We start from the raw sequence: 24,911 nt of genomic DNA, 5'->3' as shown, positions 1-24,911 counted from the left end.
GCAGCATCAAACTCTCGATTCCCCTCCATACAAACCCCAAACCTCCAGGACGGAACTGTACCTCATGGAGTTATTCTACTTCCAATGGCTGTAGTTCTACTAGTGATATCCACGTTGGCATCACTGATAGAAACAGAGTTCGAGTCCTTTCATTGGGGTCAGCAATACGGAATTTACAGATTGACGAAAGTCGAGCCGGGAGATCATACAATGAGGTGTGAGAGTCAAGGACAGAGGAAAGGATCTCATTTGTTGGAAGGGTGTGATCTCCTGCTGGAGGTGTAATGGAAGGCATATAGGTGGCTGCTCTCCCACCCGGGGGCTCCTGTAGGGGATTTGTACCATAACAGCTATGATCGCTAAGATAATGCATTGCAGGACTTTTGAGCTGCAATGCCTTATCGCTAGTAATAGCGATCATAGGTAGAGATGAGCGAATATACTCGATCGAGCACCGCGATTTTCGAGTACTTCCGTACTCGGGTGAAAAGATTTCGGGGGGCGCCGGGGGGGAGGGGGCGTGGCAGAGTGGGGGGTAGCAGCGGGGAACAGGGGGGAGCTCTCTCCCTCTCCCCCCCACTCCCCGCTGCAACCCCCCCACTCACCCACGGCGCCCCCCGAATCTTTTCACCCAAGTACGGAAGTACTCGAAAATCGCGGCGCTCGGGCGAAAAAGGGGCGTGTCCGAGTAGGTTCGCTCATCTCTAATGATAGGCAATGGCAAACCAGGACGCCTGTAGCTGGCCTCCCGTTGCCATGGCAACCAGTCAGCCCTCCACAATTGCATCGCGGGGCACCGATGACGTCCCAGAGGGAGCACGCTCTACGTGGATCTCTGCGTGTAAGGGGTTAACAGCAGAGGTGGGTGACAGCCGACTCTCGCTGCCAGATAGTGCGAGATCCCACGCTATCCACAGGGCGTAAGTGTACATCCTGTTGCGTCAAGTACTCCGCAGCCAAGACGTACACTTATGCCCAGTGGCATTTAAAAAACCTTATAATGCACTGAAAAACCTTTTAAAAAATTCTAAGTGGAGTGAAATGGAAAGAAAACTAAAATCAGCGATCTTTCGGGGCATCTTGTTTCTACGGCGCACACACTGCAACAAAAAAGACCCGATGACTATCCTATGGGTCTGTACGACTAGTACGATACCATAGTTACATAGTTTTGGGGTTTTTTTTTTTTTTTTTTGCTGTACTACTTTTATTTTTTCCAAAGATATAAAATTTTCTGACAGCCAAAACTTTATTTTTCCGTTGACACAGTTGTGCGAGAGTTCATGGTTTGCGGGACGTCCGGTAGATTCTATTGGTGTCATTTAGGAGTACATACAACTTTTTAATTGCTTTTTATTGCATTTTTTCTTAGAAATGGGTTGACCCAAAAGAAAAAAAAATGCAATTCTGGCATTTTCTCTTTTTACAACGTTCACCGTGCCGGGTAAATAATGCATTACTTTGATAGATCAGACTTTCATAGACGCAGCGACACAAAATATGTTTTGAGGTTTTATTATTTAGATTATAAATATGGCAAAAGGTTGTTTTTTTTAAACCTTTATTACCTTTAAGTTTAAAAAAAGCTTAGTTAAAAAAATAACCAATATATAGTCCACTCTCCAGCGCGTCGGGCCACATCGGGGTTTTTCCAATTTTAATGCGATTGTAAGGGGGTTTAAACACCCATATTACAGCCACGATGGCCGGATTTCCTCTTGTTTTAATTAACTGGACTTGGATCACAACAGAATCCTGCTGTATGAGATTGAAGTTTGGTACAAACAGGGGGGGTACAGATTATGGCAAAGCAGCCTCAGGCCACAATCATGTCTGTTCGGAGCCTCCAGCAGAGACACAACATATAATCCGAGACCAAATAGTGCATCAAGCATTGTGGAAACCGGATGTAGCCCATTATAGTCAACGGGATCCGTTCGGCACCACCTCATTGCCGAAATAAAAACTAGAGAAACTGGGCATCACCGTAATACTACTGACCTGCAGAATAACATTAACATGCCCTTTTACTGCACTGACAATGCCGTAAACCCAAGATCCCCCCCCCCCCCCCCAAATGGCAGTTTTCTGTTTACAATTTCAACCCTGCAAAATCAGTAGATAAAAGTTTTTTCATGTATTGCATAGTACATTAAATAATACCATTAAAAATACAACTCGTGCCGCAAAAACAAGGCCTTCTGTCAGGAAGCAGTGATGAGAAGAAGAAAGAAAATGAGAATTGAAAAAATGTCTGGTCTTTAAGAGGTTGATAAGGGCCAAGAGGGGCTGTAAAGAAATTAATATATGTCGCTAATCAAAAATGAGAATATATGCTTATCAATCCATTTTAGCAAAATGTATGTATTGCAATATATTGTATGTGTAACAGAAGTCATGACTGTTTTTGTGGGTTTCTGCCTACACTGAAGGTCTACGTCTGACCTATTGGAATCAGGAAGTTCTAAGGACAGATGTCTCGGGATGTAGCAAGACAGGGCCTAACCGCAAAAGAAGTTGTCGGCTCTTTCTGTCTAAAATTAATATGTTGTCTAAAAGTCATGTGAAATCAGCTATTTCTTAAAAGTCATATATCAAGCCTAAATGTCAAAGTTTATTGAATGATTAAGTCACAAGGTTTTTGTAAGATGTATGGAAATCACAAGGTTATTCCCTGTATTACCAGAGGTCGCATCCCTGCGTGGGCGATCTTCTATAAAGACTGAGACTATGCCAATAAAGACTTAGAGTTCATTACTTCACCATATACCGTGTATGGTCAGTACTTTGACTCTCAAAGGAGCGCTCCTCCTGCTTAGGTCAATTTGGAACCGACAACATAACTGACCAGTCTGTTTGAACAAATTAACCCTCGACAGTTCTTGGCGTCCAACTAGGGGGCGGGGCTTACCTTTACGGGACATCGCAACCAGTAGACTGAAACAAACTCCTGGCCCGTTGACGTGGATACTGGATTCGGAGACCCCAGACTAAAACACCGGTGTACAGGTAAGAGCTTATCTTACTATTATACAGTCTGGATTCTTTTGATCTGTGTCTCTAACGGACTAGAGGTATGTTGTTGCCTGTTTCCTATATTTTCTGCCCCGTCCATATTTTAGAGTGAATAAGTTCATTTAACTGTCCTAGACGGAAGAACTCACTCATTGGGACTTAAAGAGTCATGTTGTCTGTATTGGAGATTGAAATAATTGTTATTGTTATAGTCTCATTTCTGGCAGTCATATTGTTACTCTGGATCTGTTATAATATTACTAAAAGTTCCCTAAGAGGCGAAGTCTGGTCTCCCCTGAATCCTAGTGTTTGAAGTTGACCACGTTTTAGTTCTGTAAATCTATTCCGGGACAGGGAACTGTGTGTTCCCAGATAGTCTCAGTGATTATCTTAGTTTACTGTGTGAAATATACGTCCTGTATACTTAGTGAAGAATAGTTGGAAGTGGTCAAGATGGGGTCTGAACAATCTAAGATATATCAGACTCCTATTGAGATAATTAAAGATAGAGAAGGGGAGGACATTTGCAGACAAGCCTATAAAGTTTACAAACGTATAGGCCTTAAGAAGGCGGGAACATTCAATTATGAATTTTGGTCACAATATGAGGATAAGCATAGAAAGGAAATAAGAAAAAAGGGTTTGGAAAAAGGCATGAAGGCTATTCTGGACTGCTCTAAAACAGCAAAAGACGAACACTGGGACTCCGAGTCCCAAGGCGAGGGCATTTTAGTTTATTGTCCTATGCCCCGGCCACCAATAGACGTTCCCATGGAAACCCCTACGGTTCCATTAGTCTCTCCTGTCGTCCCGGCCGTTCCACCAATGTCTCCAAATAATCCCTTTAATTCTCTGTATCCCAATTTGCCACCCTTGCCTCCTACGTATCCACAGGCTACTGCCCAGATGGATACACCTCCCTACAGCCCTCAATCAGGATCCCCGGGCCCTGAAGTAAATAGAGGTCCGGCTTGGGATTGTCCACGTTGTGGTCAACAGAATGCCTGTTTTAAAGAACTCTGTACAGTATGTGGGACTCCACGTCGCAGGGATCAGTATAGACAACCGATTCCCTTGTTCCCAGTTACAACCTCCACTACCCATTATAGAGAAACAAACAGACCGAGTCCACCATTGGGCACGGTCAGACAAGAGGACACTGACAGACCATCGTCTTCTAATGACAGACCTACGGACGCACATAGACCAACTCCCGGGTCTACAGTCACTACATGGCGACCCTGGAGCGCCACAGACCAGATGGCACTGTGTCAGCAACTGCCCGATCCCCAGACAGAGCCAGCAGCTTTCCATAGAAAGTTGGAAGTCATACAGAAAAACTACTCTTCCACTTGGACAGATATGGAATGTCTTATGAATGTAAAATGTCCTCTGGGCCTTTACAATAGTATTGCTCAATTTTGTGGTCTTGAAGATCGCCCAGATGACCCCCAGACATTACTTAGTGGTACTCAATATGTTGACAAGGTTAAAGCCTGGTTTAAGGACAAAGCCCAAGAGAGACGTACAGCCCTAACCCAGTGTAGACAGAACAAGGGCGAGTCTATTGAATGTTACTTTGGCCGTTTAGAGGAAGTTGGCAGAGATCTGGGTTTATATGACTGTCCAAAAGCAATACGTAATGCTGCTTTTTGTGAAGCCTTTATGCAAGGAATAGATAAGCGCCTGTCTGAACGCGTTAAAGCATGTACCCCCGATTGGCGACAGGCCAGACCGCGTGATCTATATAAGAAAGCTGTAGGATTTGTCATGGATACAGAAGACCACGCAAAGGGTGTTATGGTTAAACATTACACCATGGAGGGGGACACAGTCCGACTTAACGACCCCAGGCGGGAGACCCGTAAGTGTTATAACTGCGGGAAGACTGGACACTTGGCCCGTAATTGTAGAGCCCCTAAACGCCCTAGACAGAACACGTCAGACGAAAGGGGGCAACAGGGAAGTACGGCCAATACCACATCATCCCGCCCACAGGGAAATAACGGGTATACCAATTACCAATGAAGGTCTGGCACTCCTTCCCCCGTGTCCCTTATAGTTACTGACGCACGTGGGCCACAAATTTTTCAGCCTCTAAAAATCCAGGGGAAGGAGGTGCCCTTTTTAATTGACACAGGGGCCACTAAATCATGTGTCAGTACCTCACAAGTCAATGACCTTAGTATTCCCCTCTCAGACTCCATAGCCATAGCCGTTGGAGTGTCCGGTGAACCAACACCCATGCGTGAGACCGAGCCCATAGAAGTCTCTTTTCAAGGGTCACGAGTCCTCACTCGCTTCCTGGTGTCACCCGCTGGGGATTGCATCATGGGAACCGATGTGATGGGACCCCTGGGGTGCTGTATTCAGCTCCATCCTTCCGGTGAGGCTCATGTCAGTACCTCTGCGGCCGACCACCAAGAATTCTGTCTCATGGCAGCAGACTTGGTCACTCCGCCTCCTTCTTGTACTGTATATGTGTTGACCCCAGAAGATACACAGGTTCTCTCAGCAGTGCCAGAGACCCTATGGGCAAAAGGGAAGACAGACTTGGGCCATCTCCACGTACCCCCAGTCATGGTATATCTCAAAGATGGGGAAAAAGCCCCCATGATTCGCCAGTATCCCCTAGCCATAGCACAGGAAGACGCAATAGCCTCCACTATTACAGAGTTATGTGCCTTGAATGCTTTAAAACCTTGCGTCTCACCCGCTAACACGCCACTCTTCCCAGTTAAAAAGAAAGGGAAGAAAGGCGAACCTGATACCTACCGGATGGTTCACGATCTAAGAGAAATCAATAAGGTGACCATCCTAGAGACACCTTTGGTCCCCAACCCTTACACTCTGTTGTCCACCATACCATCCGGAACCTGTTGGTACACTCTGATCGATTTAGCCAATGCATTTATGTCCGTCCCGATCCACCCCGATTGCCAGTACCTGTTTGCCTTCACATTCCGAGGAAAACAGTACTGTTGGACTGTTCTACCACAAGGGGCACAAAACAGCCCAAATCAATTCACCCGATGTATGAGGCTTGTACTTGATGCATGGACGGTCCCACCAGGTGTGGCCCTGCTTCAGTATGTTGATGATCTCCTACTCTGTGCACCGGACAGACCCACCTGTGTTGCGGCTTCACTCAGCCTCCTTTGTTTTCTTGCAGACAGCGGGTGTAAAGCCAGTAAAGACAAATTACAGTTTTGCAAATCTCATGTTGTGTTTCTTGGTCACTGCCTAGGTCCTGGTACAAAACACCTCACGCCAGAACGTACCAAGGTGGTGGAGGACATGCCACTCCCTACCTCCCATGCTCAGTTGCGGACATTTCTGGGGTTAGTTTCATATTGTCGGCCATGGATTCGCTCTGCCTCCATGACCATGCAGCCTCTGTACGACTGCCTGAGTTCCAAGCCATTTGCTTTGTCTCCGGAAGCCGAGTCAGCTTTCCATCAGCTGAAAATACAGATTACCAGTGCTCCAGCACTGGGTCTGCCAGACTATGATAAACCCTTCCAGATGTTCGTGACTGAGATGGCGGGACATGCTACTGCCGTCCTCACACAAGAGCATGGTGACAAAAAGCGCCCTGTAGCATACTACAGTGCACATCTTGATGCAGTAGCCAGGGGTTCACCCTCCTGTGTAAGAGCAGTTCTGGCTGTACAAGCACTACTTGAGAAAGCTTCTGAGGTGGTCCTAGACTACCCTCTTGTGGTCCTCACGCCCCATGACGTACATGGAATTCTGACACAGGTGAGCCGTAAACATCTGTCTCTTGCTAGACAGGTTAAAATGGAACTTGCAGTACACTCTTCATCCAATGTCTCATTTCAACGTTGCACAACTTTGAATCCGGCCACCTTACTGCCATTAGGTGACACTGATTCAAAAGGGGGAGTAAGCACAGGGGATCAACTTTTTGTCAATTCCCTAGGCGAAGAGGAAGCTTTTGACACCGAGCACCAGCATGACTGTGCTGCTCTGATGGAGCAGGAGACAGCTGGATTTGCTCATGTCACAGATAAGCCTCTCCTGAACCCCCACCTTGAAATGTTTGTGGATGGATCACGATACCAGAATGAGATGGGCAGATTTGTGACAGGGTTTGCTGTAGTATCAATGAATGAAGTACTGATAGGCCGCGCCATGCCCCCACATATGTCAGCACAGGAAGCGGAGCTGTGCGCTCTGACCGAGGCCTGCAAGTTAGCCCGGGGAGTCACTGCTAATATCTACACGGACTCCAGGTACGCGTTTGGCGTTGCGCATGACTATGGGCCGATTTGGCGCGCGCGGAGCTTCCTAACAGCTCAAGGCAGACCGATAAAGAATGGTGAGGCAGTAAGTAGTTTAATGTCAGCTATCATGCTCCCGAAGCAGGTAGCCATAATAAAGGTAAAGGCACACACCCAAGGGGACTCCTTGGAAAGCAGAGGCAACGAGAAGGCAGACGGAGCAGCTAAGGCTGCAGCCCTGCTGGACTGGAGGGCACCCGTGTGCAGAGTTCAGACCAGGTCCTGCCCAGCGGAGGAGGATCCTGATCCCCCTGCCAAGGACCAGACCCTCTCTGTCCCACCACAGAAGGAGGTGGACCTACTCCCCTCAGGGCAAGAGCAGGAGCGCTGGGCAAGTGCAGGGGCAGTAAAAGGAAATGAAGGTTGGATGATGGGTTTCCGTATGTGTTTACCTGCGGCTGCCTATCCTAGTATGGCCCTTTTGGCTCATGGAAAGGTGCATGCTTCTCGTAATGCCATGGTAGCCCTGGTGGAGAAAATGTGGTACGCTCCGGGATTTGACAGGATGGCAAAGGCATACGTCAAGGCTTGTGAAATCTGTGCACTACACAACCCCGGTCAAGTAGTAAAGACCCCTCGGAAGTGCACTCCGCGACCTTTGTACCCCTTCCAGAGACTACAGATAGATTACATCCAGCTGCCCAGATCAGGAAGGTATGAGTATGTCCTGGTATGCATTGACCTCTTTTCTGGGTGGGCTGAGGCCTACCCGGTCACGAAGGCCACTGCCCAGGCCACTGCAAAGAAACTTGTGTCAGAGTTAGTGTGCAGATTTGGGGTACCAGAGACCATTGAGAGCGACCGTGGTACTCACTTCACTGGTGAGGTAATGAAGGAAGTCATGTCCGCCTTAGGAGTAGAGCAGGCCTTTCACACCCCCTATCATCCGCAGAGCTCCGGAAAAGTAGAAAGGCTCAATGGCACCCTCAAACTTAAGATACAGAAAGCCATGGTTGAAACAGGAAAACCTTGGCCCGAGTGCCTACCTCTGGCCCTCTACTCAGTACGAACCACGCCAAATAGGAAAACAGGACTGTCTCCTTATGAGATTCTCTTTGGCTCCGTGCCCAGGTTAGGACTGTATCACCCCCAAGCTCTATCCCTGGGTCATGATAAAGTTACTTCCTTTGTGCAGGATTTATGCCAAAAGCTAAAAATAACGCACGACCTAGTCTTCTCTTCTATTTCAGACCCTGATAGTTTGGAAGGATCCCACTCTCTGAATCCCGGAGATTGGGTGGTGGTAAAGAGACACGTCAGAAAGACTTTGGAACCTCGCTTTGACGGACCATACCAAGTGCTGTTAACCACTCCCACCTCGGTCAAGCTAGAAGGCAGACCCACTTGGATCCATGCCTCACACTGCAAGAAAGTTCCAACGCCTCAGCACCACGAGGGGGGTGGAGAGTAAGCCCAACCCAGGGTGGGGGAGGAGGATGGCAATCTGGACACCAGCATTGATAGTCTGGATAGGTGTATTATTTACCCTTTGTTTTCTTGGACTACTCTCTTTTCGGGACAATTCTTCATCAACTGTCGATGTAAGAAGAAGATGGACTGTTTGGGCGGAAGGACACCCCAACATGTGGGAATACTTTGCAAAAGACGTACTGAATATTTCCCACATGTGCATGCCCAACCTTCGGAGTGGGGAAGATATTTTACGGACTTGCTTACTGTCTATCCCCACTCCAATAAAGACACTTCGCGATATATATTCAATAGTGCATAACGATAGTGATGTGGAGGAAAGCAATGTTATTCAGGAAAATACCTTTCTTAATGTATATGAATATTGTCCCCACTGTGATGCGGTCGAACATACACTTTGGTCTAATATGACTCGTTTCCGGGTCAGAAATGTCGCTCCGGCTGAGGTATGCTATAACTTCACGTGTAATAAAGAACATATGGGAGGCTGTGCGCAGAGAACCAGGGTGACTAGTGATTCCCAGAGACTCTGTAATCGCACAGTCGAGCAATGTAGAAAGGTACATACTCCTATGCTTTGCAACCACACAGTCCGAAGCCCCAGCCATTTTAGGCACGTCAAATTACCATTAGGCTGGGTCCTGTCCTGCGGTAACCTGACTTACACATATATTCCAGCTAACCTGACCGGAGGTCCCTGCTCCCTAGCTAGATTAAGTATACTAATGTACCAAAAACCTAGCATCCCACAACTCACCAACAGACAAAAGAGGGAGGTAGAAGGACTGGATAGCAACTGTGAAGGACCACCCACTCTACTTAGCTACTCAGAACATACGGCACTGGCAGTCAGTATTGTGGGTGTTCCCGGGTTGGCACAATATAACACAAGAGTAATCAATGGATTAGCATGCGATATGGTAAAGGGCCTGAATGCTACATCACAGGCCTTGGACCTCCTCCTACTAGACATACAAGGAGTCAGGAAAGCAGCTTTACAAAATAGAGCCGCCATAGATTACCTGTTGCTCGCAGTAAACCACGGATGTGAGGAATTTGAGGGGATGTGTTATTTCAACCTCTCTGATCACTCAGAATCCATTCACCAAAAGATCAATACCTTGGGTAAAATAGCTACTAGCATAAAACAGGATAAAGACCAGGGATGGTTTAATTTTCTTAACCCTGCAAATGGGTTTTCTGGTCTGGGAGGATGGTTCATGGGAATCCTACAAAGTATATTACAGATAATTGTCATGCTGTTGTGTATATATATAGTAATCAAAGTCATAATCTCTTGTGTGAACAAATGTACGGCAAAAGCCTTTACAGCCCCTGTGTAGGCCGACCCCTGCTGGATGAAGGCAGAACATACGGCGATTCCTTCCAGTCTTGTCACTAGGTAGTGTAGGGTCAGGGTAACGCGACCTGGACGTGTTCACCACTAGAACTAACTCCAGGAGGGACATTGGTGTGGGTGAAGATTAGGGAATCCCCTGCCGTGCGTACCTATGCACGCTACTAGTATTGTAACATCATACTAGAGACGCCTTATATGGGCTAGTCGACCAATAGGACCTACCTCGACTATGACTTTTCAAAATAGAACTGGACCCTGCGTGTGTCTTCCTGATGTCCAAAATGGGGGAATGATAAGGGCCAAGAGGGGCTGTAAAGAAATTAATATATGTCGCTAATCAAAAATGAGAATATATGCTTATCAATCCATTTTAGCAAAATGTATGTATTGCAATATATTGTATGTGTAACAGAAGTCATGACTGTTTTTGTGGGTTTCTGCCTACACTGAAGGTCTACGTCTGACCTATTGGAATCAGGAAGTTCTAAGGACAGATGTCTCGGGATGTAGCAAGACAGGGCCTAACCGCAAAAGAAGTTGTCGGCTCTTTCTGTCTAAAATTAATATGTTGTCTAAAAGTCATGTGAAATCAGCTATTTCTTAAAAGTCATATATCAAGCCTAAATGTCAAAGTTTATTGAATGATTAAGTCACAAGGTTTTTGTAAGATGTATGGAAATCACAAGGTTATTCCCTGTATTACCAGAGGTCGCATCCCTGCGTGGGCGATCTTCTATAAAGACTGAGACTATGCCAATAAAGACTTAGAGTTCATTACTTCACCATATACCGTGTATGGTCAGTACTTTGACTCTCAAAGGAGCGCTCCTCCTGCTTAGGTCAATTTGGAACCGACAACATAACTGACCAGTCTGTTTGAACAAATTAACCCTCGACAAGGTTAAAGGGGTATTCGTATCTTAGCTTTTCATAACCGAGATGGGAAACTGCAGCCATGGCTACCGGCCACCCAGTCAATGCCCATGGAAAGAGGTGAGCATTTGGCACAGCGCTGTTTCTGTAGCCCTCTTTGAAGCGAAGAAGTGCTAAGCAGTTTCCATAACTTCCGTTCCCCTTAATAAGAGATACAGAAACAACACTGAGCAAAGCGCTCTGAGCTTTCAACTGTTGGTCAGAATCCCCATCTTGGGCATAACGAGCTAAAATAAGAATCAAAATACTAACGACGACCTGTCCGTCCGTGAGTCAGTTACATGTCCCGCCCCTGATCACATAACAGTGACATCAAAGGTCATAAAACGTAAAACATGCAGAGCTTAAAGGACCTGTGATGTCAGTGTCATGTGATCATTCACATGGGATCTGTGTCATGAGTGAATTACATGCTCTGCCCCTGATCACGTCGCTGAAATCACCACAAGTCCTTCATCCCTGTGCAGGTTAAAGGCGGACTACATCCCCTACAAACTCCCACAGCCTCAGTTGCTATGGAATACTAACAAGCACCTGACTGTAAGTGAGTAACTGTGTGGGTTACATGATACCACCCTCATGGGATCAGTCACTGGGACTCTGAGCTCCGTCCCTGATCACATGACAACAACGTCACCACAGGTCCTTCACTTTATTAAAAACTTACAGAGCCTGACACCAGATGTGTGCTTACAGGACCTGTGATGATGTCATCTTCATGTGATCGGTGTGTGCAAGACTCTGCTGTGCAGGTTGTGATCCTTGCTATATGAGATGAAATATATGCAGCAGAGCTGTGTGTGTGTGACGTGCATGCAGCAGAGCTGTGTGTGTGTGACGTGCATGCAGCAGAGCTGTGTGTGTGTGACGTGCATGCAGCAGAGCTGTGTGTGTGTGACGTGCATGCAGCAGAGCTGTGTGTGTGTGTGACGTGCATGCAGCAGAGCTGTGTGTGTGTGACGTGCATGTAGCAGAGCTGTGTGTGACGTGCATGTAGCAGAGCTGTGTGTGTGTGACGTGCATGTAGCAGAGCTGTGTGTGTGTGACGTGCATGTAGCAGAGCTGTGTGTGTGTGACGTGCATGTAGCAGAGCTGTGTGTGTGTGTGTGTGAGACGTGCATGTAGCACAGCTACGTGGCACATTGCACTACCAGAAAACACTGGTACTGTAATTTCCTAATAATTACTAGTACCCCTTTAAAGAACTGTTGTCCACACTATTCCAGAATTATTAGGACATATATTAGATTATTCTGAACTGTGAAAGGGTTAATGTCACTCTCCAATTTCTCAGGTCCCAAGTTAGTGACTGTACGGTAGTGTGCACTGTAACACTTTGCCCCATAAAAGCATAGTTCAGGCTTCAGGTGGAATTTTCCGTTTTTTAAGTTATGTTGGAAATCGTTTTTGTAATTAAAAAAACTACCAAGATGACACATTACACAAAGGTAAAGGCCCATTTACTCGCAACGATTATTACTCAAAATTTGTTCAAACGATGGCATGTGAGCGATTATCGTTGCGTGTAGACTCTGCTATTGTTCACTCTTCTAAGGAGCTTAAAATCCATCGTTCACCCGGAGACAGCCAACAGGGACCGCACGCTGTGTTCTGCACGGCAGTCGGAGATTACATTGTTATCTGCTGCCCCTGCAAGAACAATAGAGCTGTGTGCAGAGCTCAGACCACATGCTGTTCTCTGTAAATAGCTTCAGGAGGCCCCTTTACGCGCAAATGAAGCGAATAAAGTGCTAATGGACATTAGTGTCCATTAACACTTTATGCAAAACGATCACTAAAACTGTCAATCTTTCAATCATTTGAAAGAGTGTCTTTAAGTGTAAATGGGCCTTAAAGAATAATTACCAACCAGCAACTTTACATGTCAATATGCGCACATGGGTTATTCATGCGGTACAACCAAATATAAACATGGTCAAGCTAATTCAGATTAATATTCTTGCAAACATATTCTTGTACATAGGGGGCAGTATTATAGTATTTATATTCTTGTACATAGGGGGCAGTATTATAGTAGTTATATTCTTGTTCATAGGGGGCAGTATTATAGTAGTTATATTCTTGTTCATAGGGGGCAGTATTATAGTAGTTATATTCTTGTACATAGGGGGCAGTATTATAGTAGTTATATTCTTGTACATAGGGGGCAGTATTATAGTAGTTATATTCTTGTACATAGGGGGCAGTATTATAGTAGTTATATTCTTGTACATAGGGGGCAGTATTATAGTAGTTATATTCTTGTACATAGGGGGCAGTATTATAGTAGTTATATTCTTGTACATAGAGGGCAGTATTATAGTAGTTATATTCTTGTACATAGGGGGGGCAGTATTATAGTATATTCTTGTACATAGAGGGCAGTATTATAGTAGTTATACTCTTGTACATAGAGGGCAGTATTATAGTAGTTATATTCTTGTACATAGAGGGCAGTATTATAGTATATTCTTGTATAGGGGGGGCAGTATTATAGTATATTCTTGTACATAGAGGGCAGTATTATAGTAGTTATATTCTTGTACATAGAGGGCAGTATTATAGTAGTTATATTCTTGTACATAGGGGGCAGTATTATAGTAGTTATATTCTTGTACATAGGGGGCAGTATTATAGTAGTTATATTCTTGTACATAGGGGGCAGTATTATAGTAGTTATATTCTTGTACATAGAGGGCAGTATTATAGTAGTTATATTCTTGTACATAGGGGGGGCAGTATTATAGTATATTCTTGTACATAGAGGGCAGTATTATAGTAGTTATATTCTTGTACATAGAGGGCAGTATTATAGTAGTTATATTCTTGTACATAGAGGGCAGTATTATAGTAGTTATATTCTTGTACATAGGGGGGGCAGTATTATAGTATATTCTTGTACATAGAGGGCAGTATTATAGTATATTCTTGTACATAGAGGGCAGTATTATAGTAGTTATATTCTTGTACATAGAGGGCAGTATTATAGTAGTTATATTCTTGTACATAGAGGGCAGTATTATAGTAGTTATATTCTTGTACATAGGGGGCAGTATTATAGTAGTTATATTCTAGTACATAGGAGGCAGTATTATAGTAGTTATATTCTTGTACATAGGGGCAGTATTATAGTAGTTATATTCTTGTACATGGGAGCAGTATTATAGTAGTTGTATTGTAGTAAATAGGAGGCAGTATTATTGAAGTTATATTCTTGTACATAGGGGGCAGTATTATAGTAGTTATATTCTTGTACATAGGGGGCAGTATTATAGTAGTTATATTCTTGTACATAGGGGCAGTATTATAGTAGTTATATTCTTGTACATGGGAGCAGTATTATAGTAGTTGTATTGTAGTAAATAGGAGGCAGTATTATTGAAGTTATATTCTTGTACATAGGGGGCAGTATTATAGTAGTTATATACTTGTACATAGGGGGCAGTATTATAGTAGTTATATTCTTGTACATAGGAGGCAGTATTATAGTAGTTATATTCTTGTACATAGGGGACAGTATTATAGTAGTTATATTCTTGTACATAGGGGGCAGTATTATAGTCGTTATATTCTTGTACATAGGGGGCAGTATTATAGTCGTTATATTCTTGTACATAGGAGGCAGTATTATAGTCGTTATATTCTTGTACATAGGGGGCAGTATTATAGTCGTTATATTCTTGTACATAGGGGGCAGTATTATAGTACTTATATTCTTGTACATAGGGGGCGGTATTACAGTACTTATATTCTGGTACATAGGAGGTAGTATTATAGTAGTTATGTTCTTGTACATAGGGGGCAGTATTATAGTCGTTATATTCTTGTACATAGGGGGCAGTATTATAGTAGTTATATTCTTGTACATAGGGGGCAGTATTATAGTAGTTATATTCTTGTACATAGGGAGCAGTATTATAGTAGTTATATTCTTGTACATAGGAGGCAGTATTACAGTAGTTATACTCTTTTACATAAGAGCAGTTGTATAGTAGATATTCAGGTTTTTTTTTTCAAACCAACAGTAGAAATAGCTTAAAAATTGACAGCAAATTTTGCTGTTAGGTAGAAAAATGGTTAAGAGCACATATCAGCTTCCTTCCCCACTCCTGGAGGCAGCTGGTGTAAAATACAGGACATTACATATCTGCAGGAAAAAGCTCCTCCCAAAAGAATTCAAATTTTTTTTTTTATCATATGACTTTCAATTAATTACCAGTATTAAATTAACAGTCATGGCTAGAACTGCTCAGGTTAAAAAAAATGCCGCAGAGAAATGTAGGTCCTTAAAGGGCTTGTCCAGGAATGTCACAAAATGTTTGCCATCCATGTATCGGCCAGTCTTAGGCTGGGTTCACATGGGGCGGATTTGCTGCGGAAATTCCGTCCGGAATTTCGCCGCGGCAAATCCGCCTGCGGACGCTAATCCCGGGATTAGCCAGCCATGTGAACGAGATTTCCCAGAAATCTCGTCCACACGGGACAGTGAATCCGCAGCAGCAAAGCTGGCAGAAGCCGATGCTGCGGCGCGGATTTGCCGGGCACAGCATGTTCATTTTTTTTTCTCCTTCTGCGGCGGCAGCGCTCTCCTCTATGGGAGCGTCGTCCGCAGTGGAAGAGCGAGCGGCCAGGCCGCTTTAAAACCCGCGGCTAAGTGCCACGGGTTTTGAAGCAGCGCTTCTGCCGGCAGAAATCTCGCGGTTTTTCGCTGCGGCCAAACCGCGAGATTTCCGCCAGGAATCCGCCCAGTGTGAACCCAGCCTTAGGGTTATTCCACCCGAATCAAGATGATTCTCATTTGTTTCTACAGGCAGACACATTGTGGGCTCGTTCAAACAAGAATCGTTCACCTTCGCTGTATAACTGAGAGGGACGGAACGAGCACTTTGTAAACTGAACAATACACTAACGAGCCAACAATGATTTTTAAGCCTGCCTAAAATGGACGAAAAGCAAACTATTTTCGTTCAACCCTTAGTCATTGACTCGCAGAACGATTAATGTTCCCTTTCGCTTGTTTGAACGATAACCATTCCGTCTACAAGCACCATTATGATGGGTGAATACAGCAAGGGGGCTGGGAAACAAGCAGGGGATGTAGCATAATGCTACACAGTTCTGAACAGTGCACAGTTAGGCTCCACCTTCTGCCAGTGGCCCCGCCCTCTTCCACCTTTCATCTGCATGAACGGCAGCATATTGTAACTAATGGACAACCCCTCTAAATGCTCAAATGCAGAGAAATACCTCTCTAAATAAGGCTCCATAAAACGTGACAGTGAAGTCACAGTCGACAGTGCGCATAGATATATCGAGGTCCATCAGAAGTCGCTTTTGTTCCTGGCTGTTCACGGTAGCCCTGATGCGCTGAAAAGAAGAGAACAAATTTAAAGTCAAAAAAAGTTTGGCGCACCAAAACTGTTAAGTGGCAAGAGATAAAGTAGTTGGCGAAGGCCTCATGTCCACGGATGGGTCGGATTCCACATGCGGGATCCCGCAGTGGTCACTTATGAATGACTGCCTGCTTACTGTAAATGGAAGCGGGCGGGCCGGATGCACACGGACAATTATACCTAGGACAACCCGTCGGGCACCTATGCCCGGCAGATCGTCCCATGAGACCGCACCCTTGATGAATGCACAATTGGTAGTACATTTAGCGCCCTGTGCTCTGTACACAAGGTCTCGGTGACAGTCCAACAACAGTGACGCGGCATCCTGTGCCAGAAACGGCAGCTATGTTGCATTACTATGGAGATACGACACTGGATGGAACGGGCCACATCAGAAAGTTATGTAATTAGTTATGAAGCCAGAGGCATGGAGGGGTGCAGAAGGGCAGCAGCCAATAGTGAGAAGGTACAGCAGAGGCAATCGGCTTAGACCTCTCATGGCCGGGTGAGTTTATTGGCCTTCAGGGAATCCCTGTGATGTCATTATTTATATCAAGGGCTTCCCCAAATCCAGAAGCTCGGGTATTTTTTGGCAATGAGAAATTGACTATTTCAGTTCCCTGTGAGTGTAAATTCTTGATTCATCGGAGAGCATAATGCCATCGGAGACGATACATAGAAACCTGTTACATGTAAAAATAGCTTGGGGTTCACAAATGGAATGCAAACAAATCAGATGTGCCCCTTACCTTCACTGCCATTATCTGCTCACTCGGCACATGGCGCATCTTCTCCACCACTCCATAGGCTCCTCGACCCAGTTCTTCTATTGGTAATAAGTCATCCGCTTTTACTTCAAAGTTCTAAGCACAGAACAGAAAGGAAAACATTCTCAATCACTAACTGGCCATTATACAATTACTGCGACTATAATAAAAGTGCCGTATGTGCACAAACAGCAGTGCTGATGTGATTATATGGCCTGGAGAGTTGCCAAAAGGGTCATTCCCATTCGGATGGCACCTCCTTCCCTTTCAGGCCAGCTGAGAATGTGCTGCGTAATTAGAAAGCTCCTGGCACACGGCGTCATCGCACGCAGCTCCTGGAATGGCCTTAATTACCTACTTCTAGCAGAGCCAGAAGGAAGGGGACTTGAGCTGTGCATGTCTCAGCCTCGCCAGGGCAAATGTTTCTTCGGACACCTGTCTCTGGCAGCCCATAAAACTTTACTGCAGCCACTTCTACTTTGGCTTCTTATGGCCCAATGGAGAACGCTGTACTTTACGTCAGAGCACTCTCTTCCGTCACAAAGTTCTGCCCATTAGGGGGATTGCATGTGTTTTGGCAGCTCCTGGGATAACTGCTCTACCAGGAACACAATGTTCCATTCTTAGGTCATGAGCATATCTGAAGTGACCGGTACCTGGAATCAGACTTAAAATAAAGAACACTTCATTCGCTACAAACTTTGAAAAGTTTCTACCACGCTCCGCTGCCAAGCTCCTGTAAACTCAGCAGGTTTCCTTTAGTCGACAGACGGGATTAAGAGCGAACGGGATTAAGAGCGAACAGCGTACAAGCCTGGTTATCGGTCCCATGTAACATTAACCCCTTAATGCTCCATGACGTAGTTACATCATGGAGGTTCAAGATTCGTGTGGAGGAGAATCAGCGGTCCATCCTACTCCATACAATGCGGGTGCCGGCTGTTTCTTACAGCCGACTCCCGCCGGTAACAGCTGCGATTAGCACTCCCGCTGAACGCAGCTGTTGACCCTTTAAATGCCGCAGTCAATTCTGACCAGAATTTAAAATGCCCCTTCTGCAGCATTCAGCAGCGGACTGCCATCTGCAATATCTCCCTTCACCTATCTGAGCCACATACTGAATCCTCACCAGCAACGAGGGGGGTGAAGACACCAAAAGCCAAACGGCAATGTCCTTCTCACATGGGGTGAGAAGAGGCCACCACAGCAGAGGGTCAGCCATTGTCCCCCACTGCACATTGTTGATCCAGCGGAAGGGAAAAAAAGCCAATGAGGCAGAAGCCAATTTAACCCATTTGGGAGGGGGAAAAAAAAATCCTTCCCGACTCCATAATGGCAGTCAGAATAATCCCTAGATCAACTAGTAGGCTATTCCTTTTAAAAGGCATATCGTTGGAATATGCCAAGACTTTACGACCTCTGAGACGCACTCCAATCCGAGAATGAGGAACCGCAGGGTTGCTGTACAGTTGCGTCCCCATCACTATTTTACCCCATGGCCAGCCACTCAGGAGAAAAACAGCAAAGGGACTGCAACAGCACTAGAGGACAGACCCCTAACGATCATAAAGTGATGGCATGTCCTATATTGAATATAATGGGGTCAGTTTGGTTTGGGCTCAGCTCTCCAGCATTTTACTAGCCGAAAAAGTGCTGCATTCAGAGGTTTTTCGACTGGCATTTTGTGCCCGGCCTAAGAACGGAGCCTCCAGCGCAGATGTAAAAGCGGCCAACTTTGGCGCCTACAAAGTGAATCACGTTTTATGTAAATTTCATCCCTTTATAAAAACTGGGAGAAGGGAAAATTACATATAAAAACCATCTACCTTTTCTCCAATCAGGATGCATGCTTTTGAGTCCAAGTCACGTGGTGGCCTAACAGGATGAAACAAAAGATGGCAGCATTACATATTGGTACGCGGTGCGGCAGAGCAGGCGCTACAGTTCGTTTGTATGGAAAAAACAAGAAAGAAACAATAGGGTAAGAAATCCAACATGGCTGAGCCAATTATCACTCTGACTGATATTAGCGTGCGTTCACACGAGCAAGAGTGCATCGCACCTGACGTTCCCAGGCACAACTCACATGGCACAGCAGATGGGTACTCCCTCCGTGTGGCCGGGGATGTGTCGGAGACCGTGCATCTGCATGTTCTATTCTAGTGTGAGCCTGGCACTAAAATAGATCATGCTACGATTTTTACATCTCACAACATCTCTGCAAGAGGAAAATAAATCTGCCATGAAGATACACCCATTATAAATAATGGCTGCATTGTCATGTTTCTTGCAACACAGAACACGCATGATATTCTTGCCCATGAGAATGCACCATTAATAATATAGCTCAGTGGTCTGCGACCTGTGGCTCAAGCTGATGTGAAATTACATAGTATGTTAGGACAAAAAAAGAAAAAAAGACTTCTCTCCAGCCGGAGCGCCCCCTTGTTACAGTCCTGGGTATAAATAGATGATGGGAGAGAGCTCTGTATTGTCCCCTGATATACCTGTACATAGTTATTAGAGCGCCCCCTTGTTACAGTCCTGGGTATAAACAGATGATGGGAGAGATCTCTGTACTGACCCCTGATATATCTATACACAGTTATTAGGTCGCCCCTCAGTCGTCTTTTTTCTAAAGTGAATAACCCCAATTTTCGTATTTGTAAAGTGACCAGGCAGCAGCTGATGATTTTTTATAAAGATAGAAAAACTTTTATTCCTCCATAAAAGTCAGACTGGCGACGTTTCGGTCTCCACTGAAACCTTTCTCAAGCCCAGTCAAACATACAATGAGACACATATAAATACCCACATACCTAATTACAAACCACATAACACATGCATAAGTAATTAAAGAACATTAACCATTACTTCCCCTATACATACCTCATATGGACCGGCTCCCTTTTGATTTACTCTGCTATGCCCCTTTTGATTTACTCTGCTATGCCCCAATAAATTAAAGAATACACTTTGCTTATCAGAATTTATTGAAATAAAATAAAAAAATTATGTGGTCATTAATGTAGATAACATTATTGATTTAGTTGGATATACCTTGTATGTTCATGTGTTATGTGGTTTGTAATTAGGTATGTGGGTATTTATATGTGTCTCATTGTATGTTTGACTGGGCTTGAGAAAGGTTTCAGTGGAGACCGAAACGTCGCCAGTCTGACTTTTATGGAGGAATAAAAGTTTTTCTATCTTTATAAAAAATCATCAGCTGCTGCCTGGTCACTTTACAAATTCAGTCGTGTTTGGTTTTTGGATCCGGACCACACCAGGCTCTTGCACATTTCTCCTCATATCCACAACAGATGATCCTCTGGTGGAATCCGGAGTTTTAGTCTGCCAACTCTGGTGAGTGCTGTGGTTGCATTAACTTCTTTTGGAATTAACCCCAATTTTCATAACTCTTGAGTATTGTAGTCACCCGAATTTGAATCCACTCATGTGCAGAACTTTAAATTTATGAGGTGTTACACCTCATTTGCCACTTTTTTGCCCCCAATTTATTTAGATCCTTCTGCAACCACCTTGTGTCCTCTCGTGTTTTAATTACTTTACAAAGTTTTGTATCAACCCCCGAAATTAGCACTCCTAGCATGTTCTAACAGTGTGCCGCTGCCGGAGAATCACATGTTCCAGACCAGCAATAAGTAAAGGCCGTAACAGAGACCTATGGGGTGTGAGTGAAGGCCTACATGACGGGCGTAACAGGGAGGAGTGGGACGGTACGGGTTAACAGGGATAAGGAGAAAAGGGGAGGGGGGGGGGGGGGGGGAGTTGGGGTGAGGATGGCCCACCTCCCCTTTTTATCGGATAGTGTGTGGTGGGGGTCTAGCGCTCCTTGGCTCTGACTGGGTGAGGTCCCTCAGAGATGGCTGTTGGTTATTAATTAGCCTTCTACCCATCTCTTTCACGATGACGCTGGGACGCAACTACTACTTATTCATTTCTATGGAGCAGACCAACAATCTGAAATGCAATTTTTAAACCAGGCAACATTTTCAAAAGCGCTGGTAAAATGTAGTCACCTTTGGCTCCAAGTGGGCTTATAGCTGCAAGATCCTGGCAAACAGCCGTAATTAGTGGCGGAACCACACTATGGAAATACGACCGGCTGCACAGCAGTCAGTGGGCATCACTGTTCTCCGTGGATGCCTACATTCCTTCAGAGGGGCGCTGGACACCGCCGCAGCTTTGCGGGGTTTACGCACCTTTAGGGCGTTTTTACACAGAACGATTGTCATTTGGACTCCCGCGATCCAAGAATCTGAGCGTTCATCGTTCCGTGTAAATGCATGCAGCGACCGAACAACGTATTGTTCCGTGTAAACAGGCAGCACCATTCATGAACGACTGCCTGCTTACTGGGAATGGAGGCGGGCGGAACGATTCCAAAGCCGCACCGCCTCCATTCACTGGCGATGCTCGTTTCTGAGTAAAAGCCTTGGATGGCCTTTTGGGCATCTGCTGCCTTACATATTGTCCCATGTAAAGGACCCTCTAAACCCCAAGCAACCAACACTATGGCAGTCATAGAAGCAGCCTGGCAACTACCTCAACTGACTACTTCCCATTAAACCGGTGAGATATAAGAGCTTGACAAAGACCATCCGGTCGAAACGTTGCTGTCATGGCTTTATGTCATGGGAGAATAAAGTTTGACTTTCAACTTTGGCAACCTTGATGCTACCGCTTTTCTTCATATTGGGACTCTAGTTCTCATTCAACCAACATGTGGGACCCCCACCAATCACATATATAATAGGACATATTCTGTAAAGAGGATTCACTTTTCCTTAAATTTTATTTGTAAATTTCAATTGGGGCGGGGGGGGGGGGGCAGAGAGAAAAAAGGAAGATGGCCGCTGGACACATCCAAAATAGACTTTCACAAAGGCCAGTCTGACACGACCGGATTTGGATTGCGGATTCCACGAGCGCATGATCTGTGGTAATTTGCAAATTATTCAAATGCATCGAATTACACAGTTCCGCTCACATTAGCGTGTCAGGATTGCGTACTCCGCGAGGCCTCAGGGTGCGTGCACATTAGCGTGTCAGGATTGCGTACTCCGCGAGGCCTCGGGGTGCGTGCACATTAGCGTGTCAGAGTTGCGTACTCTGCGGGGCCTCAGGGTGCGTGCACATTAGCGTGTCAGAGTTGCGTACTCCGCGAGGCCTCAGGGTGCGTGCACATTAGCGTGTCAGGGTTGCGTACTCCGCGAGGCCTCAGGGTGCGTGCACATTAGCGTGTCAGGGTTGCGTACTCCGCGAGGCCTCAGGGTGCGTGCACATTAGCGTGTCAGGGTTGCGTACTCCGCGAGGCCTCAGGGTGCGTGCACATTAGCGTGTCAGGATTGCGTACTCCGCGAGGCCTCAGGGTGCGTGCACATTAGCGTGTCAGGATTGCGTACTCCGCGAGGCCTCAGGGTGCGTGCACATTAGCGTGTCAGAGTTGCGTACTCCGCGAGGCCTCAGGGTGCGTGCACATTAGCGTGTCAGAGTTGCGTACTCCGCGAGGCCTCAGGGTGCGTGCACATTAGCGTGTCAGAGTTGCGTACTCCGCGAGGCCTCAGGGTGCGTGCACATTAGCGTGTCAGAGTTGCGTACTCCGCGAGGCCTCAGGGTGCGTGCACATTAGCGTGTCAGAGTTGCGTACTCCGCGAGGCCTCAGGGTGCGTGCAGATTAGCGTGTCAGAGTTGCGTACTCCGCGAGGCCTCAGGGTGCGTGCACATTAGCGTGTCAGAGTTGCGTACTCCGCGAGGCCTCAGGGTGCGTGCACATTAGCGTGTCAGAGTTGCGTACTCCGCGAGGCCTCAGGGTGCGTGCACATTAGCGTGTCAGAGTTGCGTACTCCGCGAGGCCTCAGGGTGCGTGCACATTAGCGTGTCAGAGTTGCGTACTCCGCGAGGCCTCAGGGTGCGTGCACATTAGCGTGTCAGAGTTGCGTACTCCGCGAGGCCTCAGGGTGCGTGCACATTAGCGTGTCAGAGTTGCGTACTCCGCGAGGCCTCAGGGTGCGTGCACATTAGCGTGTCAGAGCTGCGTACTCCGCGAGGCCTCAGGGTGCGTGCACATTAGCGTGTCAGGATTGCGTACTCCGCGAGGCCTCAGGGTGCGTGCACATTAGCGTGTCAGAGCTGCGTACTCCGCGAGGCCTCAGGGTGCGTGCACACGGCGCTTATTTGCTGTGGATTTTTGTTGCAGATCTTCAGCTTATTTCACCTTTTCAATTGAATCCAAATTAAAGGGGTGAAATCTGCTGCCGATCAGCAGCACGTGTACCCACCCTTAAAAAGCAGTCTGAGATGTCATGTCCGCGACCCCACAAGAGATTAGTCAGAACTGGCAAGCATATCCCAGCAGGGGGCAACAGTGAGACATGGAGAATACAGAGAGAAGCCTATTCAATCAGTGTCGCTCAACGCAGTTCAATCAGCAGCTGAAATCTTAGGAATGCAACAGCTGGGAATTCTTTCTGTGATGTCAGCTCTGTGGCCCCTCCGAAACCCCCTAGGAAGTCCTGACTGCTGCGACAAACAAACCCCACAGGCTCAGGACCTCACTATGGCATCACCAAATCCCCACTAGATATCAGTTCTTGCATTGTGCACATCCTCTGCATACAATGTACATTAACCCCTTAGGGCTCATGTCCATGGGCAAAAGAAGAATTAAAATCCGCAGCAGATTTTAACTCTTCTCCTGCCCGCGGATCCGCACCCCATAGGGATGCATTGACCACCCGCGGGGTAGATAAATACCCGCGGATGGTCAATAAAAGTGATTTTTTTAAAAATGGAGCATGAAAAAATCTGGACCATGCTCCATTTTCGTGCGGGTCTCCCGCGGGGACGGCTCCCCCGGGCTTCTATTGAAGCCTATGGAAGCCGTCCGGATCCGCGGGAGACCTAAAATAGGAATTTAAAAGAATTTACTCATCCGGAGCGGGCGGTGAAGGTCTTCTCTTCCTCACGGCCGGATCTTTCTTGCTTCGGCTCGGCGGATGTGCCCGGCGCATGCGCGCGGCACGTCGGCGACGTGCCGCCGGCGTGACGAGTTCATCCGCCGGCCGAAAAGGAAGGTCCGGCCGTGAGGAAGAGAAGACTTTCCCCGCCCGCTCCGGATGAGTAAATTCTTTTAAATTCCTATTTTCAGCGCTCATGTCCGCGGGGCAGGAGGGACCCGCTGCAGATTCTCCATGTAGAATCCGTAGCGGGCCTGATTTTCCCCGTGGACATGAGGCCTTAGTGACCACCGATGCGCCTTTTTATGGACCTCATCAATCACTTATTTCCACAAATGCATTTGTACTGTGCAGTGTGCAAGCAAGCGTTCCGCACGCGACGTGCAGCGAATACAACCCATTGATTTCAATGGTTTTCGTTCATACGATTATATTTTACCGCATATTTTGTTTGCGCAAACAAAAAAGCAGCATTTCCTATTTTTGTGCGTATTGCGCACGAAAATAGCACATATTAAACTAAATGGCCCATTGAAATGAATGGGAGCACGATTGCGTATTTTTGCAGGGGCAAAAACGCAGGGGCAGGAGTTTTTCAATACATTATATGGAACATTGAGCGATGGCATTAAAACATAACTCATATTAAAAAAAGCCCAAATACAACTAGGTCAATGGAAAAATTAGAAAAATGTTACGCTGGGATTAAAAAAAATGCAACAGTT

At 46.1% G+C, this 24,911-nt stretch overlaps 1 protein-coding gene across 2 annotated transcripts in view; it reads right to left on the bottom strand.

Annotated features, from left to right (window-relative positions):
- Nucleotides 1-24,911, bottom strand: part of MAP2K6 (mitogen-activated protein kinase kinase 6) — a 100,246-nt gene that overhangs the window by 23,410 nt on the left and 51,925 nt on the right. For both annotated transcript variants that reach the window (XM_066586232.1, XM_066586233.1), the window contains 3 exons: nucleotides 19,030-19,078; nucleotides 17,186-17,299; nucleotides 16,291-16,410 (listed from right to left, as the gene is read on the bottom strand). In XM_066586232.1, coding sequence (XP_066442329.1) covers nucleotides 16,291-16,410; nucleotides 17,186-17,299; nucleotides 19,030-19,078 — 283 coding nt within the window. The remainder of the gene's footprint in view (nucleotides 1-16,290; nucleotides 16,411-17,185; nucleotides 17,300-19,029; nucleotides 19,079-24,911) is intronic.

The sequence above is a fragment of the Eleutherodactylus coqui genome, chromosome 13, assembly GCF_035609145.1.
Source record: "Eleutherodactylus coqui strain aEleCoq1 chromosome 13, aEleCoq1.hap1, whole genome shotgun sequence".
In the NCBI taxonomy this organism is placed as follows: domain Eukaryota; kingdom Metazoa; phylum Chordata; class Amphibia; order Anura; family Eleutherodactylidae; genus Eleutherodactylus; species Eleutherodactylus coqui.
The sequence above is the reverse complement of the archived record's forward strand: the minus strand, read 5'-3'. Positions and strand labels throughout refer to the sequence as shown.